The sequence below is a fragment of the Lepidochelys kempii genome, chromosome 11 (genome assembly GCF_965140285.1).
Source record: "Lepidochelys kempii isolate rLepKem1 chromosome 11, rLepKem1.hap1, whole genome shotgun sequence".
In the NCBI taxonomy this organism is placed as follows: domain Eukaryota; kingdom Metazoa; phylum Chordata; order Testudines; family Cheloniidae; genus Lepidochelys; species Lepidochelys kempii.
Window position 1 is genome coordinate 74942206 of NC_136390.1, and position 27984 is coordinate 74970189.

At 47.7% G+C, this 27984-nt stretch overlaps 1 protein-coding gene across 3 annotated transcripts in view; it reads left to right on the plus strand.

Annotated features, from left to right (window-relative positions):
• LOC140895926 (UDP-glucuronosyltransferase 1A6) overlaps positions 1 to 27984 on the plus strand; it is an 87954-nt gene that overhangs the window by 27112 nt on the left and 32858 nt on the right. Inside the window, exon 1 of one of the 3 annotated variants that reach the window (XM_073306867.2) lies at positions 25645 to 26697. The exons of the other annotated variants lie outside the window; for them this stretch is intronic. Within the exon in view, the coding sequence (XP_073162968.1) occupies positions 25834 to 26697 (864 nt within the window). The 5' untranslated portion in view covers positions 25645 to 25833. Of the gene's footprint in view, positions 1 to 25644; positions 26698 to 27984 lie in introns of those variants that run through there. 3 annotated transcript variants of the gene reach the window in all.

The following is a 27984-nucleotide window of genomic DNA, read 5'->3' on the forward strand; positions in this document are numbered from 1 at the left end:
AAGTCTGTGGTGCACAAGATCTCAGCATCTAAATCCCCGGGCAGAAGCTCTGGAACCTGTGTAAAAGTGAGGGGGGGCCACTGGTGCTGGAACAGTGGCCCCATCCCCTGCTCCTCCTCTTCCCTCCACCCTCTGGCCAGGCTGGAAGCTGGAGTAAGAACTGCTGAGGGAGTCTGGGCCGCTGTAGGGAGCCTCGGACCGTTCACCAGGCCAGGGGACAAGGCCTTGGGGGAAAAAGAGGAGTACGGGGTGGGGGCCCCTCGTGGGGGGGGCTGAGGCCCACCTCAGCCCCCGACCAGGAAGAGGCTGGTGCCGCACTTCACCAGCTCCCCCACCACAAAGTGCAGCCCCTTCTGCCACCACTTCGCAGCTGCCCAAGGCTACTACACCCATGTTAAAAAGTCAGTGGGCTTGGCCCTCCCACTTGGAAAAGTGAAGGGGGACATGGCCCCCCTACCCTGCCCCGGTTCCAGCGCCCCTGCCTCAGGCCTGTACCAGTTTTCCTGACACCAGTGCCCCACACAATAAAGCGAGCACCTTTGCCCAGTATCCTGGCATCAGTTCAGGGTATTGCAGGGATCTTCACCTCTAGAGTCCCTCTTGGTCACCTCTTTAGCCCTACAATGTCCTGAATCTCCATGACTCAGCCTTCTAGCTAAGTCCCATCTAAACCATGCCCCATCTGGAGTGGCAGTAGTACAACTAAATGTCTAAAAATGTCCCAAAACAAAAGATCCTTCAGCCTCCTCTCTTGTTATTCCTCGGCCTGTCTGTTGGGCTCAGTGTCCAGGCTCACCCTGGACTGAGTAGTGCTTACACCAGGCTTGTACACCCCTTCCTGATAGGGGAAACCAGGCCCACCATCTGCTCTGGGCTCCAACCCAGAGACCATATGTTTAACAGCTAGGTCTGCTCCTTCAGACACGCTACTGTTTCCCTCAGCCACTTCCTACTGCCGAGCCCCTTGTGCTGCTTCCCTCTAGCCTGTGCTTAACACAGCCTCTCCTCTGGTTCCCAGGCCTCTGGCTTCTCCCAAGGTCGTCCCAGCTCCTCCTTTCTCAGCGGGAACGGTGACCACTGAGGACTGCCTCCCTGTGCTTCACCCCTCTCCAGGGCTTACCACTGGGATTAATTCTAGCCCTGTGGCCTTCTTCAGACTGCCTTCCTCAGGACCTTCCACACTACAGTCCCTGGCAATTTACACACCAGGCCCCAACAGACAATGGTACACTACTGTCTCACCAAAGGAGGAGGACACCATCTGAGTGCCAAGACAGAGAGCCAGAGAACAGAACCTCTTAGAACCTCTTTCAGAATGCTGCTTACATCACCTCCCTGGTCCGCCTACTGGCTGTGATGTCATCCTGAAGAGCGAGTGAGCACTTGGCACTTAGGGCTGTACCCCACATAAGTCATTCACAGGGACACGGTGGTCTCAGAATTTCATCTAACACAATCAAGCCACCTGACTGTCTTCTTCTCAGAGTCACACTCAACACTGGGAGAAAAGGAGTTGCACCCACTGAAAGTTTCCAGGACTTTGCTTTATTATATTAACAAGACAAAGATATTCACAGTGTGACCCTGTCTGTATATAGCTACAGCCAGGCCATCCATGGTCAGGCCATCTCCTCCCGGAGAACACAGTGTGTCTCGCTGCAGTATCAGCTGCCTGGCATACCTCTTCTGCTGAGGCTCCTTCCACCAGAGCACAAGCGCCATCCTCTGCCTGCTTCAGAAGTGTGCTAAGGTCAGAGACCTGCAAGGCAGCAACATGGAGTAACCCATGGGCCTTTGTCAAGCACTGTGCCTCAGACTTAGCTGCTAGGTCAGACGCCAAGCTCAGGAGAGCAGTACTACAATCACTGTTCATAGAATCACAGAATATCAGGGTTGGAAGTGGCCTCAGGAGGCCATCTAGTCTAACCCCCTGCTCAAAGCAGGACCAATCCCCAATTTTTGCCCTGTTCAACTGATGCAGTTGAAATGCCTCAGTTCCACCTAGGGTGACCAGATAGCAAGGGTGAAAAATCGGGACGGGGCGGAGGGGTATAATAGCCACCTATATAAGACAAAGCCCTAAATATCGGGACTGTCCCTATAAAATCAGGACATCTGGTCACCCTAGTTCCACCCTCCTGAAGGGATACTGCATATCAGTCACCTGTGAGTCCCAATGAGCTCAATCACTGGCCACCGCCTCTTCTCCTCTACACCAGGGGTAGGCAAACTTTTTGGCCCCAGTGCCACAACTGGGAATAGAAATTGTATGGCGGGCCATGAATGCTCACAAAATTGGATTTGGGGTATGGGAAGGGGTGAGGGCTATGGTTGGGGGTGCGGGATCCAGGGTGGTGCCAGAAATTAGGAGTTCAGGGTGAGGGAGGGGGCTCTGGGCTGGGGCAGGGGGTTGGGGTGCAGGAAGAGGTGCAGGTTCTGGCTGGGGGTGTGGGCTCTGGAGTGGGGCTGAGGGATTTGGAGGGCAGGAGGGGGATCAGGGCTGGGGCAGGGCGTTGGGGCACCGGGGGAGGCTCAGGGGTGCAGGTTCTGGGCAGTGCTTACCTCAAGCAGCTCCCAGAAGCAACGGCATGTCCCTTCTCTGGCTCCTATGCAGAGGAGCAGCCAGGTGCCTCTGCACACTGCCCCAAATGCAGGCATTGCCCCTGAAGCTCCCACTGGGTGTGCTTCCCGGCCAATGGGAGCTTTGGGGGCGGTGCTGGGAGCGTGCAGAGCAGAGTGCCCTGGCTGCCCCTATGCATAGGAGCCAGAGAGGGCCATGCTGCTGCTTCTGGGAGCCGCGACCTTGCTCCCCGGCTGAAGCGCCGGAGCAGGGCAAGCCCCAGTTCCCACTCCCCAGCGGGAGCTCAAGGGCTGGATTAAAATGGCTGGTGGGCCGGATCCAGCCCACAGGCTATAGTTTACCCACCCCTGCTCTACACCCTTTCTTTACGTGACCGTATCAACTCATTTGGCTTTAATTACCAATTATACATTGCTGATTAAAAATCTGTTTGTCTACTCCTGACCTGTTCCCCTCCATCCAACTCCACAGCTCGGCCTGTCTCTCTGTAGTTCCCAGCTTAACCTTAGCATGGTTAAAACCAAACTGCTCTGTTCCACCCCTTGAAGCATTCCCCTCTTCCTCTCTCACTGGTAGCAACATCAGCATCCTCTCCGTTACTCAGGCCTATAACCTGGTGCCATCTCAAATTAGTCCCCTCTCTAGAACCACACATCCAGGTCATGCTAAATCTTGCCGCTGCTTCTTCCACAGCATCTCTGCGATTCAGCCCTTTCTCACTACCCACACCACTAAAAATCACATCCGGGGCCTCGTTACCTCCCATCTAGCTACTGGATTCTCCTCTTCTGCTTTTCCTGAAACCTAAGTCACCCAATGCAGGTCCACAAGAAAAGCTGCTGCCCATCATTTTTGACCAGGTCACCCCACTCAAGGAGTCCTTTCATTGGTTCCCTCTTCACCATATCAGATACAAGCACCTTGCCTTCACCTTTAAGGGCCTTCACAACTTAGCCTCTTCCTAGGTCTCAGCATTTGTATTTACTGTGTCTTCTTTCCACCAACAGTGCCAGTCGCCATCATGCATTTGTGTGCTTCTTTCACAAGCACGTTCCTGCTTTGATGTTGCAGCCGTGAGGGGCAGCAAGGGCAAAAGTGATGAAGCAAATACAAATAGTAGAGGCAGCGACCTGGTGGAGGAATCACCCAGACAGGTGATGGTACATATGTTGATTTGGAATGAGCCAGATAAAGTCAGAGCAGGGGAAAGGTCAGTGGGGTCATGCAATTCAGTCAAAACATTGTGGATAGGGACAAAAAAACAAGCAGAGGGAAAATACAGATAACACTGCAGAGTGGAGAAACATTTGCCAGCTTTATTTTGGGCACAAGTCAGAGGACTGAAAAAGCTTTAAATCTCACACATGAAAAGCCAGTTGTGTTTCAGGTTTTGGCAATCAAATGTTGGTTTAAAACATCTCTTTGGCAGAAAGGTAAGCGACACAGGATAAATATTTAGAAAGATAAATGGATAGTCTCGGGGTTTTAGCCTATTTACCTGTGTGGGACAGGATTTCTCCTTTCTCCATTCTGTGTACTGTTGACACTTCAGAATGGATGTCGCAGCTCAGCACGAACACAATGAACTCAACTGGAAACACTTCTTGTTATTACTAGGTACTGGTTTTCTCTTGGAGAAATCTAAGCAGCATAGTAGGGAAATGTATACAATGCCTTGAACACAGGAAGAGGTTCTTCTGCATCCTTATGCATTTTCTACCTAAAGAACACATATAAGTGCATAAGAGCTACCATACAGCATCAGCCCAATGGTCCACCTTGCCCAGTATCCTGTCTCTGACATTGGGCCAAACGTGAGCTTCAGGGGGAGTGAACAGAATAAAGCAATTGTCGAGTCTTCCACCCTCGGCTTCTGGTAGTCAGAGGACTAGGGTTGCCCTTAGCATGGGGTTGCATCTGTGCATCTTGGCTAAAAGCCATTGATGGACCTGTTCTCCATGAACTTATCCAGTTCCTTTGTGAACCCAATTATACTTTTGGCCTTCACAACGTTCCATGGCAATGTGCGCCACAGCTTACTTATGTGTTGTGTCGAAAAGTGTCTCCTCCTCTTTGCATTAAACCTGATACCTATTTTGATTGTACGACCCCCTGGTTTTTGTATTGTGGAAAATGGTTAAATAACATTTCTCTATTCACGTTTTCTACACCAGTCATGATCCCCCCTTAGTCATCCCTTTCCTCCGCTGAACAACCCTAATCTTTTTAACATCTTCTTTAACGGAAGCCGTTCCATACCCTTGATCATCTTTGTTGCCCCTCTCTGAAACTTTTCCAGTTCCACTAAATTCTTTTTGCGATGGGGCGACCAGAACTGCACGCAGTATGCAAGGCTTGGACGCACCATGGATTTATATAGAGGCATTAAGATATTTTCTGTCTTATTTTCTAACCCTTTCCTAATAGTTTCTAGCACCCTATTAGCCTTTTTGACCGCTGCTGTGCATTGAGTGGAAATTTTCAGAGAGCTGTCTATAGAGACCCCAAGATCTCTTTCTTGGGTGTTAACAGCTAGTTTACAAACCATAATTGAATATGTATAATTTAGATTTTTTCCCCCCAATGTGCACTTCTTTGCAATTATCTGTGTTGACTTTCATTTGCCTTTTTTTTTTTGCCCAGTCACCCAGTTTTGTGAGGTCTCTCTCAGGCTGTCTAGACTGTGGCTCACAACCACGAGTACCAACCACAGTTTGTTACACACCAGGACATAAACCCCAAACTGATTGTGAGTTCTGTACTTAGGTTTCACCAACCAAGTATCAAGTGTGAACTACTCAAGTGCTAGGACAGTCTAACCATGGAGTCACAGTCCCCTTGGGCACTCCAGTCTATCTTGCCACCCAGCCAAACCTGCCTTTGTCATAGATGGGCCCGTACACCAAAAGTCACAATATTCAGTCCCCCTTCCCCCAGAGTTTAAGCTGTGATGGGATGAGAATTTGTGCATGTCCCCTCTTTATGGGTGTGGGGGAAGCAATCAACAAAGTATTTTGTTCATTGATGTTCCACAATGGTTTGTCTGGTGTCTATAAGCCTTCTTTTGTTGGGCAGGAGATGACACCTCTTGTGGTAAACTAGTATGCCACACTCAGTAATGCTGCTCTCCTGTCAGGGTGGGTTTGCAGTTTCACAGCAAACACTTTCATAGTGTAAGCAGAGTCAGGATGAGCTTTACCCTGACATCTGGTGGTGAGTTGTGGCAGGTTGTGGAAAAGAACTTCAGGGGCTGATCCCATTTGCATAGGCACACACACCCTGCCTAGATGGTCACTTTGGCTGCTGTGGGATCCCCAGTTTCTCTGTTATTGGGGCAGGAAGAATAAAGTGTTATTATCCTGATTATGTGAATCAAGGACAGTGGACCTGTACTCGGCTTTTTGTTATGATGGAGGGACTCACCATCAACTAAGTAGCACTCACTAGGCAAGGGACATGGGTTCCAAAACTCAATGAATAGAAAGAGGGGCTGTGGATAGGCATTTGTACTTTGGGGTCTTTTTGAGGGTCTTAAATGCCAACTGCTCCACTGCCTCTCTCCACTGTGTAATAGCAGAGCTAATTTTAATTCTATTAGGTGTCTGGTTACAGATTGCAGCGCTGATTTCACTTTGGGCCAATGGTGCACCCACACTGGGGTTCCCCTCCTGTGACCTAAAATCACTGAGCACTGTGTTAAGTACTAGGGAGCCTGATGATATACTGGTGAGTGGCTCACAGGACAGCTACCTGGGAGGAGCAACTGGTGGAGCGGCTTGCAGGATGGCTACTGGGGAGGAGGAGGAGCTGATGGAGATGCGTGGCTGGCAGTGAAGGCTGCAGCAGAAACCCATGGAGAGGCAGGGCAGTCAGCCATTGGCGCATGTACGGTGACCCTTTACTCCCCATGCTCCCCGACCATTTCCACATAGACTGTGTGTGTGTGTGGGGGGGGGGTTAAAACTCTTTAAATGAACTTTTGAACTCTGGACTCACCAAGGACAGAGACAGAGACTTTTGGGTTACTGGACTCGAGAACCAAAGGGAAAGGACACAACCCAATTTGCTTGGGATGGGTTTTTGCTCGTGGGTTGTGTGATGAATCCTGTTGGTAATGTTTCCCTAACATAATGCCACATTTTTTCTCTTTGTTATTAAAAGGCTTTTGCTACATTCAGACTCTGTGCTTGCAAGAGGGGAAGTATTGCCTCTTAGGGGGTGGTATATGTTTGTCCCAGGTCACTGGGTGGGGGCATGAGCCGGTTTTACATTGTGTTACTGGAACGGAACCCCTAGATCCTGAACCCGGCCCTTGTTGCTGCCAACTCTGATGGGCAGAAGGGTTACAATAGTTACAGAGCAAAATACTTAACTATTACCTTATAACATGGAGTACTAGTGTCACCTTAGAGACTAACCAATTTATTTGAGCATAAGCTTTCGTGAGCTACAGCTCACTTCATCGGATGCATTCAGTGGAAAATACAGTGAGGAGATTTATATACACACAGAACATGACAAATGGGTGTTATCATACACACGGTAAGGAGAGTGATCACTTAAGATGAGCTAATACCAGCAGGAGAGTGGGGCGGGGGGAAGAAAACCTTTTGTAGTGATAATCAAGGTGGGCCATTTCCAGCAGTTGACAGGAACGTCTGAGGAACAGTGGGGGGTGAAGGGGGGGAATAAACATGGGGAAATAGTTTTACTTTGTGTAATGACCCATCCACTCCCAGTCTCTATTCAAGCCTAAGTTAATCGTATCCAGTTTGCAAATTAATTCCAATTCAGCTGTCTTTCATTGGAGTCTGTTTTTGAAGTCTTTTTGTAGTAATATTGCGACTCATCTTAAGTGATCACTCTCCTTACAGTGTGCATGACAACACCCATTGTTTCATGTTCTGTATGTATATAAATCTCCTCACTGTATTTTCCACTGAATGCATCCAATGAAGTGAGCTGTAGTTCATGAAAGCTTAGGCTCAAATAAATTGGTTAGTTTCTAAGGTGCCACAAGTCCTCCTTTTCTTTTTGCGACTACAGACTAACACGGCTGCTACTCTGAAACGTATAACATGGAATACAGATATTATAAGTGAGATTAATGCAGGCAGCAATTCACTAGCAGTTCATAAAGTTCAAACACTAAACACATTCTTATAATTCTAACATCTATTTTAATAGTACTAACACACAGATGAGTAAGACTGGTTTCCAGCTACGCATTTGAAAGTGTTCAGTGAGGCCTAGGGGCCTTTGTATGAGCTGGCATGTGGTCTGCCAGCATCACTCACTCTGCTTCCCCAGTCTGCTTTGGACTTAACTATCTTGAATAATTTTGTGTCTCCTGCAAATTTTGGCACATCACTGTTCACCCCTTGTTCCACATCATTAATGAATATGTTGAACAGCACAGGACCCAGTACAGGTCCTTAAGGGATCCCCCTCTTCACATCTCTCCATTGTTAAAACTGACCATTTATTCCTATGCTTTGTTTTCTATCTTTCAACCAGTCACTGATCCCTGAGAGGACCTTCTCTTGATCCTATGTCTACTTAGTTTCCTTCAGGGCCCTTGGTGAGGGACATTGTCAAAGGCTCTCTGTATCAACACAGTATCAACTGGATCACCCTTATCCATATGTTAGTTGACATGTTTATTCTAAAACCTCCTCTACTGACACATCAGTTGAGGGCAGTACGGCAGATCTGTCATCCAGAAAGAATAGCTCTGACATGAGTATCTCCTCCACATCATCTGCAGTAAAGATTGATGCAAAGAATTAATTTAGCTATTCCACAATGGCCTCGTTTTTCTTGAGTGCGCCTTTAATACCTTTGCCCTCCAGTGGCCCCCCTACCTGTTTGGCAGGGTTTCCTAACTCTGACAGTCTTCAAAGATATTTTTACTGTTAGTTTTTGGATCTTTTGCAAGTTCCAAGAAAGAAGTTCAGAAGGCCTGCCTGCATATACTTTTACATTGGACTTGCCAGAATGGATGCCCCTTTCCTATTTTCCTTATTAGGATTCAACTTCCAAAATTTAAAGGATGCCTTTTTTCCTTTAATGGCCTCCATTATTCTCCTGTTTAGCCACGGTGGCACTCTCTTGGTCCTCCGACTCTCCTTTTTGATTTGGGGTCTACATTTAGTCAGAGCCTCTATTTTGGTGTTTTTTAAATTGTCTCCCTATTGCTTGCAGGTATTTTACCCTGGGGACTGCACTTTTTAATGTCCACCTAACTAGCATCCTCATTCGCATGTGGTTCCCCTTTTTAAAATTAAGTGGTACTCTGGTGGGGCTTTTTGATATTTTCCCCACTACAAAGATATTAAATTTAGTTGCATTAGGGTCACTATTTTCAAGCAATGCAGCTATAGTTGCCTCTTAGAGCAGATCCTGCACGCCGCCTATGACTAACTCACGAATGGCTTCTCCCCTTAGAATCATAGAATATCAGGGTTGGAAGGGACCTCAGGAGGTCATCTAGTCCAACCCCCTGCTCAAAGCAGGACCAGTCCCCAACTAAATCATCCCAGCCAGGGCTTTGTCAAGCCTGACCTTAAAAACCTCTAAGGAAGAAGATTCCACCACCTCCCTAGGTAACCCATTCCAGTGCTTCACCACCCTCCTAGTGAAAAAGTTGTTCCTAATATCCAACCTAAACCTCCCCCACTGCAACTTGAGGCCATTACTCCTTGTTCTGTCATCTGCTACCACTGAGAACAGTCTAGATCCATCCTCTCTGGAACCCCCCTTTCAGGTAGTTGAAAGCAGCTATCAAATCCCCCCTCATTCTTCTCTTCCGCAGACTAAACAATCCCAGTTCCCTCAGCCTCTCCTCATAAGTCCTGTGTTCCAGTCCCCTAATAATTTTTGTTGCCCTCCGCTGGATGTTTCTGAATTTTTCCACATCCTTCTTGTAGTGTGGGGCCGAAAACTGGACACAGTACTCCAGATGAGGCCTCACCAATGTCGAATGGGGGGGAATGATCACGTTCCTTGATCTGCTGGCAATGCCCCTATCTATACATCCCAAAATGCCATTAGCCTTCTTGGCAACAAGGGCACACTGCTGACTCATATCCGGCCTCTCGTCCACTGAAACCCCTCGGTCCTTTTCTGCAGAACTGCTGCCGAGCCATTTGGTCCCTAGTCCATAGCAGTGCATGGGATTCCTCTGTCCTAAGTACAGGACTCTGCATTTGTCCTTGTTGAACCTTGTCACATTTCTTTTGGCCCAATCCTCTAACTTGTCTAGGTCCCTCTGTATCCTAACCCTGCCCTCTAGCGTATCTACCACTCCTCTCAGTTTAGTGTCATCTGCAAACTTGCTGAGGGTGAAAACCATCCTCTAGATCGTTAATGAAGATATTGAGAAAAAAACCCCATTCCTCTGTCTTGGGCACCTCCAAGGAATTCAGTTGTCTCTCCCGCTGCTGCTGCTGTCATCGACAAGTGTGGCACGCGGTTCATTGTAAAAGTGGCAGGTCTGCATACCAGTGCCAGATTTCTTGTTGCCCCTCCTCACCTCATGGTATGCCTTGTGAAGTTCCTTTGCTTTACCACGGAGCTGCTGCTCATCCCTGCGGCGATTTTTTGCCAATATTCCCCGTCCAATCTGCTCATAGACGTCAATATTTCTTTAGCTGTTCCACAGCTGTGCTTGCACCTCTTTTTCCCACAAGCCGAGGAACTCCCGTATTTCTTGCCCGTTACAGGCAGAAGCAACTCTATTAGCGCTCTGTGTGTGAGGCTGGCATGGCCAATTGCACACAACAAAGGTGAGCTGCTAGGCGTGAGGAGAAAGGAATTTCAAAAACACGTAGGTGTTTTAAAGGGCACAGGAGGGGCCACCAGTCTCTATGACCCCTGCACAGTGGAGTTCAACGCTGTGACCAGAGCAGTCACTGCGGCTCTGTGAGTCAGCTGCAGGCAGACTGTTAGGGTTGACACAACTAATGCAGTGACTGCACTCACACTGCGTTGACTGAAGTAGGTCAGCTGTGGCTCTGCATCATTCAGGGAGGTTGTGTTACTGTGTCTCTGTAACGGGGTATTTACATCGGAGGGAGACAAAGTTTAGGATAGACCCATGCGCAACTAGGTTGACTCAAGTCAACGTAAACCGACCTAACTTTATAGCATAGACCAGGCTCATGCTGATAAAAGAACTCCTGTGTTGGCAAACTGCATCTATACTGGGAGTTTAGTTGGTTTAGTTATATCACCTTGTGGGTTCCTGGACTAGATGCTCCCAGAAGTAGTTATTAATGGTAGAAATTTTATCCCTGCCTCACACCCTGAGGTGACATTTATCCAGTCAACATGAGTGTAGTTGAAATGATCCATTACTATTGCATTTGCTGATTTTGTAGCTCTTCTAACTTCCCTTTGTACTTCACAAACACGGTCACTATCCTGGTCAAGTGGTTGGTTGTATATTCCTACTGATGCTATATTCTTGTTTCATGCCTGGAATTTCTAGACAGAGAGATTCTGTGGTACAGTTTGATTCATTTAAGATTTTTCACCTTATCTGACAATGTTTTGGGTTTTTTTAAAATATGCAGTGCCTCTTCCCCACCAGCATGACCTACTCTGTTATTCCCCTATAGTTTGTACCCTGGCATTACTGTGTCTGGAGCTGCACTTCTCCGGATCCCAAGCTGGCTAGATTTAAGCTAGCTCAGGTCTGACAGCTCGAGCAGCAGTCACCCAGTCATACCCTCACAGTAGCTCCTCAGCTGGCACCCAGCACAGCTTGTCTGCAGGAGAGGATCTTGCCCATTGTTATTTTCGACAACTGTAACAGAAATTGCAGAACACAGAAATTGCTCCTCACTTTGCAGAGAGTAACTTTGAAGGGCTTCACATAGCTGTAGCATTGCTCTGTAGGGTGATTTTTGCAGTGTCTCCCTTCTTCAGCGCACTCCATTTCTAGATTTCCCCTCAATCTACAGCATAGGCAGTGCATATACAGTCCTCCTGGGCCTCTTTTGCCTTTCAGCATCTAGACTCATTTAGCCTACACTAGGGTCTTAACCAGTGTCCCTGACAGCCCTCCTCTCTCTCTTGCACTAAACAGAAACCCTGTTTGCCTCTAATGTGCTGAGGTATCAACTAGCCCTACATCCAACATGGTATCTACCTATTGAACTATGTGCTGAACGTATTAGTCCGCGCCAAAGAACAGTTCCTTTTTAAGGACTTAGATAAAGTTTGAACAAATGGCTCTTTCTGAAGTGATTTAAACAAGGTGGAGCTGCATGACTCTGCTTTGAGTGGTTGTGGAGATATCACTTTGCGTTTGAGAGTCTCAGGCCAACTGTGGCATTTCAAATTCGATAGGAAAGTTGAAAGGATAATCTGCGTTTGGTAGCCTGTTTATTCTTTTCATTCTATAAAGTGTTGACATGAGTGGGACGGGTTGTCACCCCGTGATGCAGTCTGGGAGCTGTGGGAACCGCTGGGCCCCTCTAACCACTCAGTTGGGTTGGCCCTGCTCATGCTGCTTGGGGACACAGCCAGCCTAACCCAGCCCCTGTTATCACTCCACACGACAGCAGGTGGCCCACATACCTAAACTGAGCTACCTGAGAGAGCAGCTTCACCCAAACTACTCAAATACATGCAGCAGACAGCAGCCAATTTCCCAGCTTTCCAGACACGCACCCTCTCTCAAATATAAACCAAAAAAAGTGTACTGTCTTGTGCTGCACAGGGAACTGTACAGCGTAAACTCATAAAATTCGCCCCCTCCCTCAATGTGGAGAGGAATATGCAACAGCCTTTGCCCCTGAGTTATGATTCCCACACGCTTCACTCCAACTCACTGGTTTAGATAAAGCAAGAACAAGTTTATTAACTACAAATGATAGATTTTAAGTGATTATCAGCGATGGGAAACAGATCAAAGCAGATTACCTAGCAAATAAACAAAACCACAAACTAAGCTTAATGTACTAAAGAGATTGGTTATGAATTAGCAGATTCTCACCCTAAGAAAAGATACAAGCAAGCTGCAGATTCTTAAGGGGCAAGCTGCATTTGCCTTACAGCTTGGAATCCCCAGGTTTTTCATTTACAGGCTAGAAATCCCTTTAGCCTGGGTCCAGCACTTCCCCCAGTTCTGTCTTTGTTCCGCAGGAGTTTCCAGAAGACTTCTTGTGTGGGGAGCAAAGTACACCACCTGATGCCACTTCCCACCTTATATAGCTTTTGCATATGGTAGGAACTCTTTGTTTCAAAGCTTGGTTCCCAGACCAATCTGTGGAAATATATTGACGTCCCAAGATGGAGTCCAGCACCATGTGGTCTGATCACATGTCCTTGTAGAGTCAAAGCAGCCATTACTCGGAGGCTGTCTGTAGTGTTCTCAGGAAGGCTCCCCAGGTGGGAGACAAGCTTCTTCTAAGGCCTACTGCTTTTTCCTAATGGCCCATTGCTCTGAATAGGCCCTTTCCACCCAGCTATCTAGACTAAAAGCATCTTGTCTAGTGGGCATTACCCAGGTGTAACTACATTTGAAATACAGATTCGTAGGCAATATTCATAACTTCAGATACAAAAATGATACATGCATACAAATAGGATAATCATATTCAGCAAATCATAACTTTTTCAATGACACCTCACATGATTTATCTTGCATAAAATGCATCGTAATTATGCTATATCATATCATAATATCACGTGAAGAATAGGGGGTGCAGCGCCACAATGAGTATTTCATCCTTTAGCCTTTTGACTCAAGGGACAGAGCAAAGATCCCCTATTTCTTATCCAATCTAAAAATATAGATCCATTTCCATCAAAAGAGGGGAAAAGCAGCCTCTTCCCAGTTCACTGAGTTCTGTCTCCTCTTTATTAGGACTGCTGAATAATTGCCCATAATTCCAAATAGCTCCTTTTCTGTCCCTCTTGAACATTTTCTGCATAAATAGGTGATATTTTTTCCAGAGGTGGCTACGAGTTTACAGGGTGGACTTGCATTGAATCACAACTTTCTCAGGGTTCTGGGAGAGCAGCGTTCAAATTTGGGGCCATCTCTTCATTGCTCTGTTCTTTCTGGAGTCCTCTTCCCACCCAACTTCATTTCTCTGATTTTGGTAATCTCTTTACTGCACCTTTTTAATCTAAGGGTATGTCTATACTACGAAATTAGGTCGAATTTATAGAAGTCGGTTTTTTAGAAATCGATTTTATATATTCCAGTGTGTGTGTCCCCACAGAAAATGCTCTAAGTGCATTAAGTGCATTAACTCGGTGGAGTGCTTCCACAGTACCGAGACAAGCGTCGACTTCCGGAGTGTTGCACTGTGGGTAGCTATCCCACAGTTCCTGCAGTCTCCGCTGCCCATTGGAATTCTGGGTTGAGATCCCAATGCCTGATGGGGCTAAAACATTGTCGTGGGTAGTTCTGGGTACATATCGTCAGGCCCCTGTTCCCTCCCTCCCTCCCTCTATGAAAGCAGCAGCAGACAATCATTTTGTGCCTTTTTTCTTGAGTTACCTGTGCAGATGCCATACCACGGCAAGCATGGAGCCTGCTCAGGTAACCGTCATTGTATGTCTCCTGGGTGCTGGCAGACGTGGTACTGCATTGCTATACAGCAGCAGCAACCCCTTGCCTTGTGGCAGCAGACGGTACAATAGGACTGGTAGCCATCATTGTCATGTCCGAGGTGCTCCTGGCCACGTCGGCCAGGAGCGCCTGGGCAGACATGGGCGCAGGAACTAAATTTGGAGTGACTTGATCTGGTCATTCTCTTTAGTCCTGCAGTCCGTCCTATTGAACCATCTTATGGTGAGCAGGCAGGCGATACGGATTGTTAACAGTCCTATTGTACCATCTTCTGCCGGGCAGGCAAGAGATGAGGATGGCTAGCAGTCCTATTGTACCATCTTCTGCTGAGCAGGCAAGAGATGAGGATGGCTAGCAGTCCTATTGTACCATCTTCTGCTGAGCAGCCATGAGATGTGGATGGCTTGCAGTCCTTCTGCACCATCTGCTGCCAGCCAAAGATGTAAAAGATAGATGGAGTGGATTAAAACAAGAAATAGACCAGATTTGTTTTGTACTCATTTGCTTCCCCACCTCCCCCCATCTAGGGGACTCATTCCTCGAGGTCACACTGCAGTCACTCACAGAGAAGGTGCAGCGAGGTAAATCTAGCCATGTATCAATCAGAGGCCAGACTAACCTCCTTGTTCCAATAAGAACAATAACTTAGGTGCACCATTTCTTATTGGAACCCTCCGTGAAGTCCTGCCTGAAATACTCCTTGATGTAAAGCCACCCCCTTTGTTAATTTATTTCCCTGTAAGCCAACCCTGTAAGCCGTGTCATCAGTCGCCCTTCCCTCCATCAGAGCAATGGCAGACAATCGTTTCGCGCCTTTTTTCTGTGCGGACGCCATACCAAGGCAAGCATGGAGGCCGCTCAGCTCACTTTGGCAATTAGGAGCACATTAAACACCACACGCATTATCCAGCAGCATATGCAGCACCAGAACCTGACAGAGCGATACCGGGCGAGGAGGCGATGTCAGTGTGGTCACGTGAGTGATCAGGACATGGACACAGATTTCTCCGAAAGGGCCCTGGCAATGGGCCCTGGCAATGCATGCATCATGGTGCTAATGGGGCAGGTTCATGTGGTGGAACGCCGATTCTGGGCTCGGGAAACAAGCACAGACTGGTGGGGCCACATAGTGTTGCAGGTATGGGATGATTCCCAGTGGCTGCAAAACTTTCGCATGCGTAAGGGCACTTTCATGGAACTTTGTGACTTGCTTTCCCCTGCCCTGAAGCGCATGAATACCAAGATGAGAGCAGCCCTCACAGCTGGAGCATATTGGTTTGATCCTCCAGCAGCCTCAGCATTGAATCCTGCCTCCTCTCATCACACTGCCGCCACATTTGAGCTTCAGCCCTGTCTTCAGCCCGCCACTTACTCTCTTCAGCCTGCCACTTACTCTCTTCAGCCTGCCACCTCTCCTCCCGGTCATTTTGTGCTTTCCTGCACTCTGACATTATTTGCCTCCACGCATTCGTCTGTGCTCTGTCAGTGTGGGAGGACAGCATGAGCTCAGAGAACATTTCATCAAGATTGCATTTTTTTTTCTTTCTAAGCTTCACTAGCCTCTGGGAAGGAGAAGATCCTGTGATCATTGAAACACATGCAGCTGGTGGAGGAAAAAAAAAGGGACAGCGGTATTTAAAAAGACACATTTTATAAAACAGTGGCTACACTCTTTTAGGGTAAACCTTGCTGTTAACATTACATACATAGCACATGTGCTTTTGTTACAAGGTCGCATTTTGCCTCCACCCACCGCGTGGCTACCCCCTCAACCCTCCCCGTGGCTAACAGCGGGGAACATTTCTGTTTAGCCACAGGCAAACAGCCCAGCAGGAACGGGCACCTCTGAGTGTCCCCTGAAGAAAAGCACCCTATTTCAACCAGGTGACCATGAATTATATCTCACTCCTGAGGATAACAGAGAGATAAAGAATGGATGTTGTTTGAACGCCAGCAAACATACACTGCAATGCTTTGTTGTACAATGATTCCTGAGTACGTGCTACTGGCTTGGAGTGGTAAAGTGTCCTACCATGGTGGATGCAATAAGGCTGCCCTCCCCAGAAACCTTTTGCAAAGGCTTTGGGAGTACATCCAAGAGAGCCGCAAATGCCAGGGCAAATTAATCCTTTCACATGCTTGCTTTTAAACCATGTATAGTATTTTAAAAGGTACACTCATCGGAGGTGCCTTCTCCACCTGCTGGGTCCAGGAGGCAGCCTTGGGTGGGTTCGGGGGGTACTGGCTCCAGGTCTAGGGTGAGAAACAGTTCCTGGCTGTTGGGAAAACCGGTTTCTCTGCCTGCTTGCTGTGAGCTATCTACAACCTCATCATCATCATCATCATCTTCGTCCCCAAAACCTGCTTCCATGTTGCCTCCAACTCCATTGAAGGAGTCAAACAACACGGCTGGGATAGTTGTGGCTGAACCCCCTAAAATGGCATGCAGCTCATCATAGAAGCAGCATGTCTGGGACTCTGACCTGGAGTGGCCGTTCGCCTCTCTGGTTTTCTGGCAGGCTTGCCTCATCTCCTTAAGTTTCACGCGGCACTGCTTCGGGTCCCTGTTATGGCCTCTGTCCTTCATGCCCTGGGAGATTTTGACAAAAGTTTTGGCATTTCGAAAACTGGAACGGAGTTCTGATAGCACGGATTCCTCTCCCCATACAGTGATCAGATCCCATACCTCCTTTTCAGTCCATGCTGGAGCTCTTTTGCAATTCTGGGACTCCATTATGGTCACCTCGGCTGATGAGCTCTGCATGGTCACCTGCAGCTTGCCACGCTGGCCAAACAGGAAATGAGATTCAAAAGTTCGCGATTCTTTTCCTGTCTACCTGGCCAGTGCATCTGAGTTGAGAGTGCTGTTCAGAGCGGTCACAATGGAGTACTCTGGGATAGATCCCGGAGGCCAATACCGTTGAATTGTGTCCACAGTACCCCAAATTCGACCAGGCAAGGCCGATTTAAGCGCTAATCCACTTGTCAGGGGTGGAGTAAGGAAATCGATTTTAAGAGCCCTTTAAGTCGAAAAAAGGGCTTCATTGTGTGGACGGGTGCAGGTTTACATCAATTTAACGCTGCTAAATTCGACCTAAAGTCCTAGTGTAGACCAGGGCTGAGTTAACTCCTGTTGTGTTCTCTTGTCTGTCCTGGAAATTTTTGCACTGAAAATCTGTATGTGCTGGGAAATCTCTTTTAAAAGACAGACCTCTGAACAGTATATAAAAAGATATTTACCTTTGCATCATATCTTGTCACCATTTCATGTACCAAACTCCTAATTTAAAACTGCAGTATCTAAAAGCAAATGTCAGGAGATGGCCTTATAAGCTTTGCACTAGAAAACCAACCAAGCCTAAGTGTTAAGGGGGAAATACATATGAAGCATATGCCTGGCTTACTTTGAATTGCAAAGTCACTCTTCCTTGTATTCCATATCCAGGAAACAACTGATGCACTCTATTTACTGATGGAAAGGTCAATTGTGTAGGGTCACTTTGTGTGTGTTGAGCACTGCATTTCTCTACTGGCCGATGAAACGTGTCATCATCCAGCCTTGAAAGGTTCTAACGCTTGTCTACTGTCTGAAGAGATTCAGAAGTGTTCATTAGGCTTTCCCTCTGGTCTGATCTGTTTCAGGTTTGTGCTGGTAAATTTAAAATGCTGGGTTTTTTTTTTTTATGGGACAAAGAGCATCCCCTCTTCTCCATTGAGTGCTCCTCAAAACACAGCAGTGGGCCAGGGTCTCAGCTTTGCTAGAGCTCTTGTCAGTGCACTTTTGGAGAGGGGTCGGGGCAAAGGCCATGCCCCAGCAACGGTGTGACATGAGCCTGCTACACGGGTATTATATCACACAGGATTTTGCTCCCATAATAAACAGGCTATCAAAACTACCTTCCTCCCCTCACTTTCCTATTGTATTTTATACCTGTGTAAGGGAAATCCTCTGCTGCACAGCGAGGACACCTTCACAGCCCTAACGTACTGCTCTGCCAGTGCAAAAGGGTTATAGCCCAGGCACTCTTTCTAATACAGAGCATGGAATATGATTGACATCACAGGGAGAGGAATGAATCTGGGTCTTGCATGAAAACATGGACTCAAACAAGTGTGTCCCTTCAGTTTAAAACGTATTTAATGTGCAAGCACCATGGATCACGCACATTAAATGGCTTTACAAATTCCTTACAAGTTTGTAAGAGTTGGATCGATGTCTAGTAAACTGTACTGAGCAAGGCACAGTAATTGGAATTATGAGCAGTCAGACATAGGTGCCAACTCCAGGGCTGAAGCACCCAGGGAAAAAAATTAGCTGGTGCTTAGCACCCACCGGCAGCTTAGCTCCCTCCCCCCACCTCTCACCTGCTGCTGGCCCTGCTAATCAACTCCTCCCCCTCCTTGTTCCATGGCATGCAGGAGGCGCTGGGAGGCAGAGGCGTGGAAGTGGAGGGTTGGGGAAGGGATGGAGTGAGGGTGGGGGCGAAACGAGAAGAGGCAGAGCAGAGGTGGGGGCTTGGAGGAAGGGGTGGAGTGCGGGTGGGCCAGGGACGGGGGGGAGTGTCGAGCATCCCCCACCTCCCCTGTGTAGAGAGGAAGTCGGCGCCTATGCGAACAGAGGCCCGTCAACCTGTGGAAAGTCCCATTAAATCAGTGGCCTGTTTCAAGGGTACAATGGTCTACACTAGCAGATTCCATTGCAGTTCTGGGGCTCAAGAGACCAGAATTATTCTATCATAGCCTTGATCTGCAGTATCTCGCCACAGACTTCAGCTAAGCACATACTCATTGGTAGTTAGTCTGTTACACAGTGACATTGGTCTCCCTGTTAATGGTACTGTAAGTATGAACTATGTATGGTAATTGCTCACTCTGGTCCCTGTTATCGTTCAAAATCTTCTTTATTATGCATTTTCTCTAAAGTCAATGATGGCATCTACAACTTGATATAAATATTCAGTTGAGGATCTTTAAATCCATACTAAAATATAAATGTCTTTAAAAACAAAAACCTTGAGTCTTATAAACAGGTAAGGCAAAATCATCTTTGAGATACTCTGAAATAAATTACAGGTTTCAGAGTAGCAGCCATGTTCGTCTGTATTCGCAAAAAGAAAAGGAGGACTAGTGGCACCTTAGAGACTAACCAATTTATTAGAGCATAAGCTTTCGTGAGCTACAGCTCACTTCATCGGATGCATACCGTGGAAACTGCAGCAGACTTGTATATATATAAAGTCTACTGCAGTTTCCACGATATGCATCCGATGAAGTGAGCTGTAGCTCACGAAAGCTTATGCTCTAATAAATTGGTTAGTCTCTAAGGTGCCACAAGTACTCCTTTTCTTTTTGCGAATACAGACTAACACGGCTGTTACTCTGAAACCTGTCACTTAACATTGTAGTTCTGTTCCTGAAAAATGCGACTTTAAGCGAAACAATGTTAAGGGAATCCAATTTCGCCATGAGACTTAATGTAAATGTGGGGGTCAGGTTCTAGGGAAATTTTTTCACCAGACAAAAGACACACACAGTATACGTTTTAAACAAACAATTTAATACTGGTACACAGTAATGATGATTGTGAAGCTTGGTTAAGGTGGAGGAATCAGAGAGTGGGATATTTCCCAGGGAATGCCTTACTGCTAAATGATGAACTAGCAACTGGCTGAGCCCTCAAAGGTTAACTCTCAGACTCTACAAGGCAGCAGGAAAGGAGGGAGGGCAGACAGAGACAGATACACACACCCTGTGTGTGTTTGAGAGATAGAGAATGACCTTGAGCGGATCACTGTAGACTACGTGGCTCTGGAAAGAAGGATAAAGGAGTTTGAGGCGCAAGTGGTATTCTCATCCATCCTCCCTGTGGAAGGAAAAGGCCCGGGTAGAGACCATCGAATCGTGGAAGTCAACGAATGGCTACACAGGTGGTGTCGGAGAGAAGGCTTTGGATTCTTTGAGCATGGGATGGTGTTCCAAGAAGGAGGAGTGCTAGGCAGAGAAGGGCTCCACCTAAAGAAGAGAGGGAAGAGCATCTTCACAAGCAGGCTGGCTAACCTAGTGAGGAGGGCTTTAAACTAGGTTCACCGGGGAAAGGAGACCAAAGCCCTGAGGTAAGTGGGGACGTGGGATACCAGGAGGAAGAACGAGCAGGAGAGCATGAAAGGGGAAGGCTCCTGCCTCATACTAAGAAAGCAGCACAAACAGCAAGTTATCTCAAGTGCCTATACACCTTGCAAATGCAAGAAGCCTGGGAAACAACAAGCAGGGGGAACTGGAAGTCCTGGCACAGTCAAGGAATTATGATGTGATTGGAATAACAGAGACTTGGTGGGATAACTCACATGATTGGAGTACAGTCATGGATGAATATAAACTGTTCAGGAAGGACAGGCAGGGCAGAAAATGTGGGGGAGTTGCATTGTATGTAGGAGAGCAGTATGACTGCTCAGAGCTCCGGTATGAAACTACAGAGAAACCTGAGTGTCATAGAATCATAGAATATCAGGATTGGAAGGGACCTCAGGAGGTCATCTAGTCCAACCCCCTGATCAAAGCAGGACCAATCCCCAACTAAATCATCCCAGCCAGGGCTTTGTCAAGCCTGACCTTAAAAACTTCTAAGGAAGGAGATTCCACCACCTCCCTAGGTAACGCATTCCAGTGTTTCACCACCCTCCTAGTGAAAAAGTTTTTCCTAATACCCAACCTAAACCTCCCGCACTTTAACCTGAGACCATTACTCCTTGTTCTGTCATCAGCTACCACTGAGAACAGTCTAGATCCATCCTCTTTGGAACCCCCTTTCAGGTAGTTGAAAGCAGCTATCAAATCCCCCTTCATTCTTCTCTTCCGCAGACTAAACAATCCCAGTTCCCTCAGCCTCTCCTCATAAGTCCTGTGTTCCAGTCCCCTAATCATTTTTTTTGCCCTCCGCTGGACTCTCTCCAATTTTTCCACATCCTTCTTGTAGCGTGGGGCCCAAAACTGGACACAGTACTCCAGATGAGGCCTCACCAATCTCGAATAGAGGGGAACGATCATGTCCCTCGATCTGCAAGCAATGCTCCTACTTATACATCCCAAAATGCCATTGGCCTTCTTGGCAACAAGGGCACATTGTTGACTCATATCCAGCTTCTCATCCACTGAAACCCCTCGGTCCTTTTCTGCAGAACTGCTGCCTAGCCATTCGGTCCCTAGTCTGTAGCGGTGCATGGGATTCTTCCATCCTAAGTGCAGGACTCTGCACTTGTCCTTGTTGAACCTCATCAGATTTCTTTTCGCCCAATCCTCTAATTTGTCTAGGGCCCTCTGTATCCTATCCCTACCCTCCAGCGTATCTATCTCTCCTCCCAGTTTAGTGTCATCTGCGAACTTGCTGAGGGTGCAATCCACACCAGCCTCCAGAACATTTATGAAGATATTGAACAAAACCAGCCCCAGGACCGACCTTTGGGGCACTCCATTTGATATCGGCTGCCAACTAGACATGGAGCCATTGATCACTCCTGTTGAGCCTGACAATCTAGCCAACTTTCTTTCCACCTTATAGTCCATTCATCCAGCCCATACTTCAACTTGCTCGCAAGAATACTGTGGGAGACCGAGTCAAAAGCTTTGCTAAAGTCAAGGAACAACATGTCCACTACTTTCCCTTCATCCACAGAGCCAGTTATATCGTCATAGAAGGCAATTAGATTAGTCAGGCATGACTTTCCCTTGGTGAATCCATGCTGACTGTTCCTGATCACTTTCCTCTCCTCTAAGTGCTTCAGAATTGATTCCTTGAGGACCTGCTCCATGATTTTTCCAGGGACTGAGGTGAGGCTGACTGGTCTGGAGTTCCCAGGATCCTCCTCCTTCCCTTTTTTAAAGATGGGCACTACATTAGCTTTTTTCCAGTCGTCAGGGACTTCCCCTGATCACCATGAGTTTTCAAAGATAATGGCCAATGGCTCTGCAATCACATCCGCCAACTCCTTTAGCACTCTCGGATGCAGCGCATCCGGCCCCATGGACTTTCTATCCCCATGGAGATTCTACCTAGGGAGGTGGTAGAATCTCCTTCCTTAGAGGTTTTTAAGGTCAGGCTTGACAAAGCCCTGGCTGGGATGATTTAACTGGGAATTGGTCCTGCTTCGAGCAGGGGGTTGGACTAGATGACCTTCAGGGGTCCCTTCCAACCCTGATATTCTATGATTCTATGACTTGGCTCCTCCAGCTTTTCTAAATAGTCCCGAACCACTTCTTGCTCCACAGAGGGCTGGTCACCTCCTCTCCATGCTGTGCTGCCCAGTGCAGTAGTCTGGGAGCTGACCTTGTTCGTGAAGACAGAGGCAAAAAAAGCATTGAGCACATTAGCTTTTTCCACATCCCGTGTCACTGGGTTGCCTCCCTCATTCAGTAAGAGGCCCATTCAGGGTAGGGATAGGATACAGAGGGCCTAGACAAATGAGAGGATTGGGCCAAAAGAAATCTGATGAGGTTCAACAAGGACAAGTGCAGAGTCCTGCACTTCGGACGGAAGAATCCCATGCACCGCTGCAGACTAGGGACCGAATGGCTCGGCAGCAGTTCTGCAGAAAAGGACCTAGATGTTTCAGTGGATGAGAAGCTGGATATGAGTCAACAGTGTGCCCTTGTTGCCAAGAAGACCAATGGCATTTTGGTATGTATAGGGAGGGGCACTGCCAGCAGATTAGGGGACGTGATCGTTCCCCTCTATTCGAGATTGGTGAGGCCTCATCTGGAGTACTGTGTCCAGTTTTGGGCCCCACACTACAAGAAGGATGTGGAAAAATTGGAGAGAGTCCAGCGGAGGGCAACAAAAATGATTAGGGGACTGGAACACAGGACTTATGAGGAGAGGCTGAGGGAACTGGGATTGTTTAGTCTGCAGAAGAGAAGAATGAGGGGGGATTTGATAGCTGCTTTCAACTACCTGAAAGGGGGTTCCAAAGAGGATGGATCTAGACTGTTCTCAGTGGTAACAGATGACAAAACAAGGAGTCATGGTCTCAAGTTGCAGTGCGGGAGGTTTAGGTTGGATATTAGGAACAACTTTTTCACTAGGAGGGTGGTGAAACACTGGAATGCGTTACCTAGGGAGGTGGTGGAATCTCCTTCCTTAGAAGTTTTTAAGGTCAGGCTTGACAAAGCCCTGGCTGGGATGATTTAGTTGGGGACTGGTCCTGCTTTGATCAGGGGGTTGGACTAGATGACCTCCTGAGGTCCCTTCCAACCCTGATATTCTATGATTTCCCCTTTAAGTATGAAGAGTGGGGTCAGAAGTACACTGCCTTATTAATTAGATCAGCAAGTTGAGACCTGACCTCAGCTGCCGCTGGCAGCGGCTCCCCCCTGCTCTATGGAAGATGGGGTAAGCGGGGTGCAGGGGGGAGGGGGACACCCTGACATTAGCCCCCTCTTCTTCCCCTCCCCCCCCACAGCAAGCAGGATTCTTGGGGAGCAGCTCCAAGGCAGAGAGCAGGAGCAGCACATGGCAGTCGGGGGAGGGACAGCTGAACTGCCGGCAATTGGTAGCCTGCTGAGCCGCTGCTGCACAGGGAACTTAGGGGAGCGGGGAGCTGATAGGGGGCTGCCAGCCCACCCTGGTTCCAAGCCCCCACCAGCCAGCTCCAACGGGCTGCTCTTCCTGCAAGCAGTGGACAAAGCAGGTGGCTGCCAAACGGCTAGAAGGGAGCATTGCAAAACTTTAAATGAGCATGTTCCCTAATTGATCAGCAACGTAACAATGAAACAAGGTTAAACGGGATGACTTTAAGTGAGGAGTTCCTGTAAATTACCTCATTTTACCGCCTCATGTCACCAGTTCATGTGTGACAGTGATGGAAATTCCAGACATGAATAATACAGTAGTTTACATAATAAGGCCTTTCATACAAAAGGATCTTTAAGTGCTTTGCAAACTCCATAGCAATATATGGGCAAGATTCACTTTGCCACCAGTTCAGGGCAGCCACCTCTGTGATGGAGCATGGAAGCGATTTAACAGCATACAAGAACATAACAAAACAGTTTGGGGCAGAAAATGAAACAGGACTATTGTTAGACTAATTGCTACCACAAAGTGAGCAGAACATAATAAGCTCCCCTGGGATTTGAATAGGTTTGCAAAAACACAGACTTTAGTGGCTGGGGCTGGCCAGGACCGTGGCTATCCATCACAGCAAAACCATGGCACTAACAGAAGCACAGTGGTCCTATGGTAGGACACTGGTGCAGGCTTACGAGGATAAGTGGCTGTGGAAGAGTCTCCTCAGCACAGGTGCACCCCCCTGTGGCAGGGCATGCTGTCGCTGCTCTCCTCCTCCTCTGGCACCCCTTCCCGACAGCAGCCCTGGCCCTGCCCTGCTCTGCCTTTTCCTGTGACTTTGCCCTTCGGCCAGGCCACTTTTAGTCCTTCCCCATCCACGGGAATTTGAGTCCAGCATGGCACTAGAGTGGCAGAATCACATCACAGCTTCAGCCCAACTTCAGGCTTTGTGGGCCTACCAGCCCTCGGCTCTGGGGTCTTCACATCCCCGCCAGTAGGGGAAGACAGGCCTGCCCTCTGCTCTCGGTTGTAGTCCAAAGGCCACAGAATCTCGTTAATCCCCTCTCCATCAGCGTGGGGTCTGTGTACTCCGTCACAGGGGCACATACTGAATTACCAACACCTTCAGTAACCTGGACGTCCTTTGGAGCTTCCCTTTCCTAATGTTGACATGGGACAATCTGATCAGCTTGTGTGAGCAGATGAGATCACAGCCTGAGCAGGAAGTTTTCACTTTCCTGTGGCTATTAAATGTCCTGTGTGGCTCACACAATTCTTACCGTGTCCACATCCTGAATAGATAGGGTGACCAGATGTGCCAGTTACCCCCGACCCCCTTCCCGATTTTTCACCCTTCCTATCTGGTCACCCTATGAATAGAACTGGTACTCTGTCACTCTCAGCAGAGATGCCAAGGAATGAAAGGGCATGAAGACTGGACTAGCCTGGAGGCAAAGTCCAAGCTGAATGCAATTGTGTTGTGTGTGCAGCCTTGTGGCTATATTAGTATTTGCCCTGGCCACCCACTAACAGACAATCAGAAAAAGAGTTTAGTGACACAATATAGTATGCTGATGGCCTATTCAATTCCTGTTACAAAACGGGCAATTCTTTATGAAGGACAGAAGAACCTAGCAATCCAAAATCTCTACTGTTTGAAGACAGCAACTGCTGCAAACGTGGGGTCATTAGGGGGTTTTTTTGCATCGCACTGGCACAAACCCAGATCACTACTTTTGCTGATCTAGTCTATGAATGATTGACAACCACAAAGACACCTCTGGGTGATGAAATGTGCTGACTCTCACGGGCTGGCACCAGGGGTCAGAAGGGGCCTATGCAATTAAGTGTAGAGAAATGGACTTTAAGTTAATGAGTAAATCAAAGACATTCTTCTTGACTGAAAATGATGCCGGCAAATCCAACAGTAGAATTTGTCCGTTAGACGTGTTTTCTTTTGCCAGCTCCACAGAGTTTAAAAATAAATGAGACAGTAAGTTCAAAAAGGTTGCAAGCAGCGCTAAAGTCTGGGTGGTGTTAGAAACCATTTGTTATAGCTGAACTAACACCTGCAGAGTCAAAGCATCTGCTTCCAGCTTGCAGATGGCTCCAGTCATTGCCAGACTTTACCAGTTTGCTGCAGGGTTTTTTCTTTTCTTAGCATCTTCGGGGTTTGTGGAAGGTGAGCGGCTGCTGGTGATCCCTCAGGATGGAAGTCACTGGCTCAGCATGCGTGCAGTGGTGAAGAAGCTCAGTGAGAAAGGGCATGAAATAGTAGTGCTTGCTCCAGAAGTTAATTTGTGCTTGAAAGAATCAGAGCATTACGCAAGGAAAACGTACGCTGTGCCTTACGCCCAGGAAGAGCTAGGCCGTCGTCTTCGTTTCTTTGCTAACCAGCCCTTTGATGAAGTCTCCTTCCCTACTATGATCACAGAAGCATACAGCAGTGCCATGTTTGTACTGGACTTGTTATTCTATAACTGTGACAGCCTCCTGCAGAACAGAGAAATCATACGGTACTTGGAAGAGAGTAAATTTGATGTGCTCTTCACAGACCCAGCTTTGCCATGTGGGGTGATCCTGGCAGAGTATCTGTCCATCCCTTCCGTGTACTTCTTTCGTGGATTTCCATGCAGTTTAGAGCATGCAATCTGTAAATCTCCAAACCCTGTTTCCTACGTCCCAAGATGCTATACCAGCTACACAGACCACATGACATTTACCCAGCGAGTGCTGAACCTCTTTGTTAGCTCTTTAGAGACATCACTGTTTAAGGATTTGTACACCAAATACCAAGACATTGCTTCAAAGTTTCTCCAGAGAGATGTGCACATACCAACACTTTACCAAAATGGCTCCATTTGGCTCCTGAGATACGACTTTGTGTTTGAGTATCCCAGACCAGTGATGCCCAACATGGTCTTCATCGGAGGCATAAACTGTGAGGAGGGGAACAACCTACCTCAGGTACGTGGCTGAGATTCACATATTATATAAGAACACATATATGCTCAGGAAGAAAGCATAGACAAGATAAGGCACCAACATTAACTTTTCCACATAGTGTACAGTATGTACCATCTTAGATACACGCCATAGTGTGTATATATAGTAGACATATTTTATGATATGCTGTAGTCAACTACAAGTTACTGGGCTGAGTAAAGGGGTGAAATTCTATGGCCTGGGTTATACAGCAGGTCAGACTAAGATCTAATCGTTCCTTCTGTTCTTAAAATAGATGCTTCTGTGAAGCGATGCATAGACAGCGAGTGAAATGTAGGTGATTTAACATTGTTATGAGAACTATGGAGCAGGCTGTGAAGGCCCTGGGGCCTCATTGATTATTCCAATGCAGCTGGAAAAAAAATACAGTAACTCCCCACTTAACGTCCTCTTGCTTAATGTTGTTTTGATCTTACGTCCCTGCTCCATTACAGAACATGCTCATTTAAAGTTGTGCAATGCTCCACTATAATGTCGTTTGGCCGCCTGCTTTGCCCTCAGCTGGCAGCCCCCCGACATCCCTCCCCCCAGTGCCTCCCGCCCGCCGGTGGACCCTGCGGATCAGCACCTTCCCCCTGCTCCCCGCCTGTGGCAATCCGCTGTCTTGCGGTGCTCAGGAGGCGGGGGGGGGAGGAGCGAGGACGTGGCGTGCAGCCTCCCCCCTCCCTCCTGAACACCGCAAGGCAGCGGATTGCTGGGGGCAGGGAGCAGGGGGAAGGTGCTGATCCATGGAGTCCGGCGGCAGGCAGTGGGGAGGGGGGAGTGTAGGGGAGCTGATGGGGGGCTGCCAGCCTGTTTAATACCTGTGTTAAATTGATTTTTAAAAATTGTTTAAAATGTATATAATGCCTTTTGTCTGGCAAAAAAAAAAAAATCCCTAGAACCTAACCCCCCCATTTACATTCACTCTTTTGGGGAAATTGGATTCGCTTAACATCGTTTCGCTTAAAGTCGCGTTTTTCAGGCACAGAAGTACAACGTTAAGCGAGGAGTTACTGTATCTGTAGGCACTTGAGCAGCAACGACATCAGCGGTATTACTCTGTATGGCGTCATCGTATAGGGCTTGTCTACACTCCAGGTTATCTCGGCAGAACTTATGTTGCTCTGGGGTGTGAAAAAGCCCCCCCCCCCCACGCGACGTAAGTTACACCAACCTAAGAGCTTCTCCCCCCGACATAGCTACTGCCTCTCACGGAGGTGGGTTTATTACACAGACAGGAGAACTCTTCCCCCGTCAGCGTGGAGC